This window comes from Carassius auratus, chromosome 45 (assembly GCF_003368295.1).
Source record: "Carassius auratus strain Wakin chromosome 45, ASM336829v1, whole genome shotgun sequence".
Taxonomy (NCBI): domain Eukaryota; kingdom Metazoa; phylum Chordata; class Actinopteri; order Cypriniformes; family Cyprinidae; genus Carassius; species Carassius auratus.
In genome coordinates this window covers 17661240-17673434 of record NC_039287.1, presented here as the reverse complement: position 1 = coordinate 17673434, position 12195 = coordinate 17661240, and the positions used below count along the sequence as shown (strand labels likewise).

Below are 12195 nucleotides of genomic sequence, written 5' to 3'. Positions count from 1 at the left end.
TCCTATCTTTTGAGAGAACTTTCTGGGAACAAAAATAAAACTACCTGATAAAAACATTGCTAAAACAATGCATGGTAATGTTCTTAGAACATTTTTAGAACAAAAACATTCTAGCTGGGCGACAGCGTCTAGCACACATTTGAGATCAACTGAGATGGTCATTAAGGTTGTTTAAACAACAAAAATGTATTTCCACATTTGACAGAATAGGCTGTATCCTATAGTTTAGGATGTAGGCGTTTCAAAATGTTTGTGCATATTTTTAATAACGAGTAACCCAAAGGTTGCTTTTTCAAGTGTTTTTGGTACCGGCAGGGATTGTAGGTAGGGGGAGTGAATGAACAGTGCTCTCTTCCACCTTTAAAACCAAAACTGAATTATCACCCTTGACCAAGACACTGAACTCCCAACTGCTCCAAATGCTCTTGGTGTATTCAGGGTTATTTGGTAATTCATTTCTGAGATTTAAAATGTAACTACAAACAGCAACATTATCTGAAAAGGTTTTGTTTAATCTGAGAAACAGATAAATTACACACAGAAGTTCTCAACACAGAAAATATCAGTGTGTGTATGTGTGTGTGTGTTTTAAACAATACATTATTTGAAGTAAAATAACTAGCAGTGCTGGTACAACACACATACTGTGCTCAAACAGATAATAGATCCTGTCTGAATGTTAACAAAAACACTGCAAACACATTTTTACAAATTTGACTAACCTGTGTCAGTTACCGAATTATTTGCTGTACCCATACTTGTATTTACCATTACAGCTTTTGTATTTCAAATTCATGGTGAAATACCATTCTGCAACACAAAAAGCAGCATTACTGAGCAGGAACTGTCTTCTGTATTGCAGGTGCATTGTGAACGCCTAAAGCCACTGGATAGACATTTGACACTAGCTCAGTTTTAAAATCTAGTCTCTGAGGTGCCTCTCTTCAGACTGCTGCTCATAAACTCATCATGCTCAAAACTCAAGTTATTGTGAGACCTGGAGATCATAAGAAGCTTCTCTTTTTTAGTGTAGTCCTTCTTCACAGCCACTGGGGGCACTATTAGCCTGTCCATAGGGTCCTCTTTGTCCTCCAGTTTAGTGTATCCTTTACTATTACTGCGGTCCAATCTGGGCCAGCTAGGGTGTTTCCTCTGTTCAGGCTGGACAGTCAGCATTGTGGGCCCTCTCTCTAAATCCAGAGATTTGGAATGGGCTGATAACATGTGGAGGGAGTTATTGGAGCCAAAGTCTTTACGTGCAGCTCCAGGTGACAGGAATCTACTACTGGTGGATCTAGGAGAGAGTGAAGATTGGGATGATGTGGAGCTTGGGGATTCAGCGGCTGAGTTGCTCCGGAGCAGGTGGGCACCCGGAGGCTTGAAAGCTTTGGCGGTGTTGGGAACAGGGACTGTTAACGATTCCATTGACGGAGTTCTGGAGTGCACCCTGTTCTGCTCTAAATCTTCCGTGATGCTATCAATGTCTGGCTCATCAATAACGCAGTTGTTGAGTTTGATGACAGGCAGCGTGAAGGCGCTGATGGAAGAGGAAACAATGGAGCGTGTTTGCCATTTCTTGAGCGCACCACGCTTGTCCTCCCACCGACGATTACCCACATCTTGGAACCCAAAGATACATTCAGAGCGGTCTCTGTAGGTAGGCGACAACAGGCCTAATCCACCTCTGGCCTCACTCATTAGACCCTCCTCATCCTCAGCCGAGCTGGTCCTGTGGGAGAATCGGACATCCCCCTCTAGACCAGAGAAGGACATTAGTGTGTTTGCTGTGGGCCGTGAGGCAAAGTGACTGTCCAGACCAAAGGAACAGATCTTTGTGTCCGCATAGGGACCCATGTAAGCACCATTCATAAATTTCTGCTCCTTAATCCGCAAGCTGTGAACGTCTATGACTGTCGAATACATGTCCCTCATGTGGATGATCTTTGTCTCACGATCCCTGTTCTCATGCAAAATGGCATTAGCACAGATGAAGATAAAAATCCCAATTCCCATTGTAAAAGGACCCAACATTTTCATCTTTTCTGAATGCAGGTGCTGTTCCAAGAATTGTGCAATAGAACCCACCTTCTCCTCGCCAACCTGCGTATTGTTTACGGACAACTTGCTTTCTGGTGCCTTCTGGTAGTCCTTATGAGGCCAGTATCCTAGAACAGCCATTGCGATTCCTGCCATGAGAATCAGCAGTCCCAAAACCAGGAAGAATCCTGACGCCGAATACAGTCTGATCTTCCCTCTGACCACCACCACATCAGCTCTAGATTTACGCTTAGTGCATTTCTTCTCAGGTGCAGAGGTGGAGCTCTGGATTGGCAGATGATACTGAGAGCGGGCGGAGTCTTGTCTTTTCAATGCTGCGAGCCCTGTGATCACCCCACCTGTTGCAATCATTGCTATGGCAATACAAGCCTGCAAATAAATGAAAAAACAAGTGTTAAAGTAAGCCGGAGACCTCGGTCTTGATTCAACGGTCTCATCTTTGATCTCAAAGTCTAACTCTAGGTTTTAGAGAAATTTGTTCACTGGATTCTAGTCTAAACACTGTTGTTGATATTTTTTTAATGTTTTTAGATCCCAGTATTATGTTGTTATCCTTTTCTCGCTTTGTATGAAGAGCAAGCAAAACAAAGCCATGATAGTTGCATAATTAGTACATGAGAGAAAATGAAAAATTATTTAAGAGACAACTCATAACACGATGGAGATTTGTTAAAGAATATCTCCCCATATCTTGATCCCTCTAACACTGTTAATGCTAGTTTAAAATTATCTGAAAGTTTAACTCCATGAATAAAACAATGAAGCATTAGTCAAAAGTGATTGCATATGTACAAGGAAAAGTCTGGCAATGTGATATTGGAAGCCAAGGGCAGTCGAGTATGTGGAAACAATAAAATCAATGCACATTTACTCATTCATTTAGCTGACGCTTTTATCCAAAGCGACTTACAATTGCTATATATATCAGAGGTCGCACTGCTCTGGAGCAACTAAGGGGTTAAGTGTCTTGCTCAGGGACACATTGGTGTCTCACAGTGGATTCAAACCCAGGTCTCTCACACCAAAGGCATGTGTCTTATCCACTGCGCCAATACCACCACCCACAAATCAATTATGTCATCAAATCTAAAATATATTTAGTATCTGTCTATTAAAATGGCTAATCTCGAACAGCAACAGAGGGTATATAAAAAACTCAAAAAAGAAAGAAGAAAAGTTAAAGACAGCTTTATCCAAGCCTAGAATCACAGTCAAGATTAATATAAAGAAGTGGAAGGTATTTGGTAGAACACAGATCCTCCCTGGATTGGGATGTCACTTCAAACTGATGAAATAGCCAGAGGAAACTGGTCAGAGAGGAGCACTTCTCTGTATAGAAGGCAAATAAATGGAGCAAAATACCATCAAATTCTTGAGGAAAATCTGCTGCCAGAAAGTTGTCAATGGGAAGAATGTTACCTTCCAACATGACAATGACCCAGAGCACACAGCAGAACTACATAGAGTGGTTAAATTAGAAAAAGGTCCTTGGATGGCCTCATCAGAGCCCTGACTTAAACCCCACTGAAAATATGTGACTGCAGTCCACAAACACTCAGCATCAAATTTAACTGAACTTGAGCAGTCGTGCAAAGAAGAGTGAGCAAGTGTTGCAAAGTGTAGATGTGCAAAGTTAGTAGAGACAAATACAAACAGATTAAAGGCTGTAATTTTAGCAAAAGGTGGTTCAACAAAATACTAAAACAAGAAGGTGTTTCTTTTTATAAACAGTGATACTGTTATTTTCATTTTGTTAATTTTTTTGACATGTTGGTGTTTTATTTTTTACTTGAATTTTATATGTTGCACAGAGGAAATACAGCTAAAACACAAACTGTGTCCGTCTTAATTTAGGGTTGCAAAGCAACAGAATTTCATTAGTTTGTCTGTCATTAGGAAAGAGCAAGTAAACGACAACAATAAGAAGTGTAATTTCACAAATACAGCCTAAATGATTGGGTCATAGAAGCAATTATTAGTAGTAAAAATTGGAATACTGTATGTTGATTAACAGTTTTCAGATAGAAGTTCCCCTTGAGGCTCAATGCTCTTCTCTCAGAAGGGTCACTAGATCCTACACATACAATGTGCAATCCTACATATTTTTTTACACACTTTAACAACATGTTTATGTTGAAGACACAGCCTTGTGGGCACCACACTGTCATATCACGCAGCAAAGCTTTGGTCGACTACTGATGGTCGCTCTTAAATGATTAATTCATTTTGATGAGTCTACAACATGACTCAGAACATCGAGTTGTCTCAGCAAGGGATTCATTCATTTCGACCACGAAATTTCGACCACGACCATTTTTGACCACGCATGTGCAAACTCTAATAGATTTTTACCGGAAAGAGAAATTATTAGTTCATCTCCAGAGTCTTCGGGTTCAAGTTGTTCATTCTTTTGTCAAATGACACGAGAGCAGCAATAGATACAGAAATATGTTAATAATTCTAACCTTCCTTACAAAAAAGCGCATAGTTTATTATATATATATTTTTTTTAAAGTTACGTATTGTTTCTGGTCTTCAATTTTAATGAAAATGTATTAATCATTTATTTTTTCTTATAATTTGGAGTTGGGTGCATTATAGATCATATAATGAGATCGATGTTTGCGTAATTAGATGCTGAGGATTTGCATATCATATTTAACATTGTAATTATACTCAGCTGAAATCAACAAAATGGATAAAATGATATGAAAAAGGGTTTGTTCATTTTGCTGAACCAGTTTCAAAGATCAAAGTATAGTCAAATGCTCCAAACTTCCCATCAATATGGCTGACCTGAGTTTGAGTCCTGGCTTTAGGTCCTGTCCATGTTAGGGATTTCAAACAACAGCAAAAGATATCTTTAAAAATACATCTTTTTTTTCTTTGTGAGCTCACTTTTGGCAGTTTGTTTAAGCATTTTTTAAGCATATCAGGTTATACTGTTAAACAATTATATTTTCAATCTGAAAGAGTAAATGGCTGTCCACCCACATTTACCATCCAACCTGACAGAACTGGAGAGGATCTGCAAGGAGGAATGGCAGAGGATCCCCAAATCCAGGTGTCAAAAAGACTTATGGCGGTATTAGATCAAAAGGGTGCTTCTACTGAATAGCAAAGGGTCTGATTACTTAGGACTATTTGATATTTCAGTTTTTCTTTTTTAATAAATCTGCAAAAAAATGTCAACAATTCTGTGTTTTTCTATCAATATGGGGTGCTGTGTGTACATTAATGAGGAAAAATTATTTTGGCAAATGGCTGCAATATAACAAAGAGTGGAAAAATTAAGGGGGTCTGAATACTTTCTGTACCCACTGTATATATTGAGTATTATTAAAAAGTATTATATATAATTTGGATTAATTTCATTATCTTTCAAATTTCATCAGATGAAACAGCCAAACATGTATAAAAGGTAAGCTTTAGTCCAGTGATCATTTGTTACCGATCAATTAGTAAAAGCAAGTGAGAACCAACATGACGGCTAAATGTTATCAAAGAGGAACTAATCAGATCCCGGAGGTTGAAGGTGAACCCACACACAGCAAGAGGTGTTGGTGTTTTTCTCTTCTGACATTGACTCTCTGGGTAAATAAAAGTACCCAAATAAAAGTACTTTTACTTGATAAAAGTAAGATATGTTAATAAATGAATTAATAGATTTACAAATACATGAAATCATCCATTCATTATAAAATTCTTAAGAAGGAGACAATCCAAAGACTGAAGAAAGATTTTATCCATAAAGCAAACACACTAATAAACATCTTTATCAGTTTCATGCCTAATCAAATTTTAATCTAATCACTAAACAGGTGATGCTTCAGAGGCTGTTGGCCTTGGTGTGGTGTTGTATTTATAATCCAGGACAATGAGTGCTGATGTATGACACAAGGCGAGTGGTGCACATACACAGTTATTATTCTACTAAAGGAAACAAAGCCATGAAGCCACAGAATGTTAAAAGAGTTGGAGGCTTCAGTTCTTCAGAATAGAAGAGGTGGAGATTATATAAACAAACATGAGAACAAAAGCACACATTATGAGATCATAGCCAGCAGTTATCTATTGTCTGCTACAGTCTAGAAAACAGGCACTTTGCTCTAAACTAAAGAATGCTTTAACTCCCTATGAGCCGTTACGTATTGCCTGTGTGCTTATCAGCAGCTTCAAACATCGGATCTGTAACTCTGTGTTCCACCGACTGCAAAAGACATTCATTGCTAGTTATCTCTGTATGCATATTTTATTTCAGGCAAGGGGTTTCAAAGCTACATTTTCGCAGGGCATGTCACACCTAGCAACCGTGTTTGCAGAAATGATACTCTGCTCTAAACACTAAACACATTCCTCTCATTCCCTGCCCCAGATTTACTGAATTAGCTATATCACATTTAGAAAATTAGGCCTCCTCTAATATCCAGGTTTTACAAGACGGTGGGTAGAGTGGTTCTACAAAGAAAAAGAAACAAGGTTGTTGAAAAGGTGAAATGAAATATCTTTTTTTTTTTTTTTAGGTTCCTTGGCTTATTTTAATGCTTGTCTTCCCTTTACTATTATTCAAATGATTTTAAGGTCATATTGAGGAGCCCTTGGAAGTCAGCTGAGAGACCCCTGGCTGAGAGCCACTGAACTAAACAGTAGCAGGACTATTATCATAGCTGAAAAATTACACACATTATTGAAGTAGCACAGTATTCTATTCTTTTCAGGGTATTTTTATTCAAAAACACTGCTAGTGCATTGTTAAGATCTTGTGGTGTTATTTGTTACTTCTCAAAAAGTTTTAATCAACAGTATGTTTTAATCAAATAGTTTAATTACATTCATGATGTGCATATTCGTCTCATCTTTGTAATAAAATCTGAAGTATAAGAAAACTAACTTTTCTTAACTGCCCTTTTTATCAGAAATGACACTGAGGAGATGGACAATGTATGTCAGAAATACATCTTGGCAAAACTGATACTATCATGCACTTGAATGTGCTTTTTTATATTTTAAAATCAATGAATACTTAAATGTTAATTTAACAGCCCTGCAATATGGCAATACTATGAGCAGCATGAAAAATATGTGGCACTTGCAATGTGAAACAGGCATAACTACTACTAGTAGTGGAAGAAAATGCCAATAAAAACAACACAAGACAAATCTACTGGATCTGGAAGGGGGTCAGAAGTTACCCACATTTGTGAAATTAGAGTTTAAATTAGTGTGAAAATGAAGAAACTCTATATGGTCCTCTGCCGAGTCTAGTGAAATATTACAAAGCAGTCATAGCTGTGCATGTGTCGAACACATCAGTACAAATTCATGGTCAAAATCAATTCTTTGAAACTTAAACCCTGCTTGTGGAGAACTGCTGTCTTGCTGAGTTTAGTGCCAACACAGCTGAACCAGTTTAATAATGGATGACCTATAGGGGTCCTGAAATTAAGAATCAAAACGCTCTTGACATTTATACATATAAGTTATTATTCTACAATAAAAACATACAATGAATGCAGGTTTTAAACCTAAAACTAACTGCAGTTTAAAGTATGAATTATACTTTTCTACTCCTCTGAAACACCCTGATTTGAAATCGGGGCCATCGTGACAACAAAATCTCCCCTTGACATCCTCTGAACATGTGTCATCATCATCTGTAATCAAGGAGTGTTCTGAGCAACTCACATCTGTCCATCAATCACAATATCAATACTGCTGTTAGAGACCGAAATAACTTTTGCTAACTTTATAAACTAACCCTGAGAAACACTATATAAATATTATATGTGATGGGTGTGATGTGTAATGGCTCATGCACAGATGCAATGTGTTTTCACTGTGTTATTTATGATTACAGTATTTGTGAGAGTGCAGAAATCATAATGCATTAAGGAGATCATTGTGAGGATCATGTGCTCAGTAGACATGTTCAGCTACAGTGCAGATCTGTAAACTTTGATACATCAGGAGTTGCTCTAAATACAATGCTGTTATCCACAATTTTCAAGATTATCATCTTGGTGGCTGTTTTAGTAAAAATACAGTAAAAGTTTCTAATGGAGAGCTCCACATGTAATGCTAAATTCGTATGCAAAGATAAGGTTAATAATAGTCCAAGGCACTCGAATCTTATTAAAAAAGGTGAAAAAGCCTTCATTGCATCATGGCTATAAGTCTGAAAGAGAAGAGCACACCTACGTGTAGAGGCTATTTTGCGTGTGAGTAAAAAACACAATCTGAGTTAATTTTAAGCAGGAGTACATAGTAATTTATACTATGTATTCTATTGACACGTTTGTATACATTGATTTCTGGAGTTGATTTATATATTTAAGTTAAAAACGTATGTTGTTGTTGTCTCCCTTTTATATTATAGGCTTGTTAGCGTTGGTTGGAACTAAACTCTCGAGGATCACAGTTCAAGAGTCCTGCTTTGAAACGCTAGAGCACTCAACACTGTGCTAAACAAAAAAAGACCGAAAAATGAACCATTCCCTGGGTTTGAGTCTAGAGTCAATGGGTCTGTCAAACACTCACTGCTAAGGGGACAAGGCCATACAATTCCCGCTAGTTTTTAAGGCTGAGAAACAAATGAAAAATTAGCTATTGGGATAGTTATCCAATATCAAAATGTTGGTTTAGAGAGAAGTCCAAGCCATGTGTTTTCTGCATTGGTCTGTGGGTAGAGAGCGTTTCACGTTTAATCTCAAACCGAAAGTGTTCACGCATTGTGAAGATGCAGCCCAAAAGATGTGGCTCATAATTAACTGTTTTAGGTGGCTCATTTCACAGTAAACACTTTGCAGGTGATCCTTTAAAGTGCGACAACTTAGTTCATTTCAAAAAACATTTGTGGACAGAAAGCTAAAGCATTTAGGGCCCTATCTTGCACCCAGCGCAATTGACTTTGTACACCGACGCATGTGTCATTCCTATTTTGCACCCGCGCAAAGCGCGCTTTTCCCTCCACAGAAGCACGTCGCTAAACTAGTGAATGAACTTGCGCTCCCTGGGCGGTTCAGCGCAAAAAAGGAGGCGTGTTCCGGCGCAAACAATCCCTGGTGCTATTTTGATGTTCCATTAAACAATTGCGCCACTGACCAGAAAAAACCTAGTCTAAAGTCAGTGGCGCGTTGCGCGTTGTTCATTCTGCTATTTTAAGGGCGCATGCTTGACCATAATGCATAGCGTGCACAACGCGCATACACTTTGTTCATGTAATCTACACAGATGCAACAGTTATTTTTGCAAATCATAAATTGTTACACTTAAAAAAAATATTAACACATGAGATGACGGAAATCATTGTGGTGTGCCACGAAGATGTGAAAAAATAGGCATAAATCTAGCTTACAAATTATTCAGGCTAATTGTAGTAATTAAGGATCAGACCTGTTTGAGGTCATATATGTATAAGGACATCTGACAAATTGGTTTGTCCGTCAAGAACCAGGAAAAAAAAATCGATGAAACAATTGTGGCTATTTCCTCCCACGCCTGTTTAACCGACGCTATTTTGGGTGGGTTTCTCCCATCCCCATACAACACAACTTCTCTGTCTTTCACTGCTCTTACAAGAACATCAGTCTCCTCGGCTGTGAACCGCTCCTGGCGTGCGCCTGGTAAATACGCCATAATAATAGCAATCCATAATGGAACTTGCGCACCTGCTTTTAAAGGGAATGTTGGATGAAGTTCTGATTGGTTTATTTCACGTTACGCCCAAACCACACCTATGAATAATGAAGCTACTTCAGACCAACCCATTTTAGATTTGCGCCGGGCGCAAGAGCCATTTATCCCGCCGGGAAAATAGCAACAGCGCCGAGACCCGCCCACAAACTTACTTGCGCTTCGCGCTTTGACACTTGCGTTTCAGATCGTTAAAATAGGGCCCTTAATGTGTTTTGTAGTTTTGCCAGTGAGCTGTTGGCCTTGTTCTAGTACTGTAACACTTGAGTGGTTTCTTAAGCTTTCTCAGGGCTGTATTTAGGCATGCAGATCTGGTCTTGGTCGAGACAGTGCTGAGAAACTTCAGGATGGCCCTGAGCTTTAACAGCAGTTCTCCCAGAGCCTCCACTGCCTGCTATAATCAGTAACGCTGTCTAAATGATCACAAAACCCTGCAGAATCCTACAGGAAGCCTCAAACCTTGGATTAAGAAAGTAGACGGACAATTTTCATTTGATACTAAAAACTGTAAAAAAAAAAAAAAAAAAAAAATATATATATATATATTTATAAATAAATAAATAAAAAAAAAAAAAAAATATATATATATATATATATATATATATATATATATAATTAAAAAGAGAAAACAGTTACTTATCTAATCTAATCTTTCTTTGTTAAACCATGGAATATATATTTCTATGGATTTAGGACTTTATTAAACCATCCCCACAACATGTGTATGTGTGTGCATATGATGTACAAGTAAATATGTTTCTTATTCATTTTGTTTTGAATTAGAAACCATTTATAAATAAATTGAGAGATTGTCTTAAGGCTGACTAGATTCTTGTATGAATATATATGACTACCCACGATCATCTGTTGTTCATAAGCTCAGATCATTATGTGTGTGTGTGTGTGTGTGTGTGCGTGTGTGTGTGTGTGTGTGGGAGGCAGAAGTAATAAAGTCCTCTGTGGCCCAGTCATATCGATCATATGTTCTCCAATATTGGTCTTGTTTTCATCTGTTCATCTGTCGGATGGAGAGATACTGACCTTTAAGAAACCTGCTGAACATTTCCTTTACAGCATCATACAGATGCAGAGAACCACTGCTAATGCAAGTAGATAAGAATAACTGTGAGAAAATGGCAGAAGTGAAGTAATAAATGTGAAATCTGTGCGTACTGACGAAAACGTGTTTGTTGTGATCTAAAGACACTTTACTATATCCACGTATATTTTTACTGGTTTGCTGTTCAGTGAATGATAAAGCCTAACATAAAGTGTAATTGAGCGATAACACACACCTGTCTGCTGAGATCCTCCTCCTGATGTTATGTGTCCATTACGCACAAGAAGATGTCACGCGCAGCATCATATTTCCGCTTCACAGGGGAAGACACTTTCGCTAATACTTTGCTTTGAAAGCTGTTTTTCTGTAGTTTCGTGATCCAGTCGATGAGATGATCTTGGCTTGGTTGTCTGGAGAGAAAACTTCCATCTGAGCGCGCTCATGTCCTCCATCTCAGCACAGCGCGCGCGCGCTCGAGACAAACTCCACGATTCTTATGAAAGAAAATATGTGTGGATGAGAATATCTCTAAACGGAACAAGTTTGTCTGTTTTCCCCCCTTTCCTTTGTTTTCTTTCAGCTCCCCTTTCCAGTCTATGAATTCACAATAAACAGTACAAAGAAAGACCGTTATTTCCACGATTTCACTCAGATGTTTGAATAATCCTAACAAACAGACGATTTCGCGTCGACAAAAAGTAAAAGTCGCTCATATTTAATTGTATAATTTAATAAATAACAAATACCGATGTTCTTTGTGAAGTATATCCTCATTGACGGAGTGCTCGAGACCCAGACGCGAAGCGTTTGTAACGGGCAGAGCGCGAGCGTTGTCTTTGTACTCCCACGTGACGCCATTCCAGATGACGCACGTTGACAGCGAGTGAGTGAGTGAGTGACTGAGAGAGAGAGAGAGATTCTCTTTTTCTGTCTGTTTATACATGTGCACTATTTGTAAGCAACTCAGCTGCAATTTCTTTGGCAATACAGATGAATAGGTTTTGCCAGTAAAGCACACTTAAATTGAGATTGAGAGAAAGTGAGAGAGTGTGAGTGAGGGAGAGAGAGAGAGAGAGAGACAGAGAGAGAGAGAGAGAGAGAGAGAGCGCTGCGAATTTTGATGATTTGCGTGGGACTGAAAAAACCTTGCAAACAAGCTACGAGTTAGCAAAACAAAATGATAATTTTTCTTGGATGTAAATATTTCTGTTGGCTATTTGCAGAGGGTACCTAACCACACCTACACCCTACTAGGCCTACTAGCGACTTGGTGTAGAATATTATATATATTTTTTTTATTAATTATACACATTGTTTGGGAAAGTTAATTTTAAAATTAATGTATTACAATATCGCATTACTCCCAAAAAGTTAACTAATTGTGT

At 38.3% G+C, this 12195-nt stretch overlaps 1 protein-coding gene across 4 annotated transcripts; it reads right to left on the bottom strand.

Moving 5' to 3' along the window:
• Window positions 1-291: 291 nt before the first annotated feature.
• On the bottom strand, window positions 292-11646 carry LOC113063453 (transmembrane protein 200A-like). Of its 4 annotated transcripts, none has more exons than XM_026233861.1 (3): window positions 11046-11642; window positions 10792-10873; window positions 292-2427 (listed from the first exon to the last, which is right to left on the bottom strand). In XM_026233861.1, exon 3 carries the CDS (start codon window positions 2407-2409, stop codon window positions 916-918), a length of 1494 nt encoding a protein of 497 aa, XP_026089646.1. In that variant the 5' UTR covers window positions 2410-2427; window positions 10792-10873; window positions 11046-11642; the 3' UTR covers window positions 292-915. The 4 variants fall into 4 exon arrangements, with proteins under 4 accessions (XP_026089646.1, XP_026089647.1, XP_026089648.1 ...); XM_026233862.1 differs by having other exon boundaries at window positions 10792-10850; XM_026233863.1 differs by lacking the exon at window positions 10792-10873 and having other exon boundaries at window positions 293-2427; window positions 11046-11303; window positions 11557-11646.
• Between the last annotated feature and the right edge of the window lie 549 nt (window positions 11647-12195).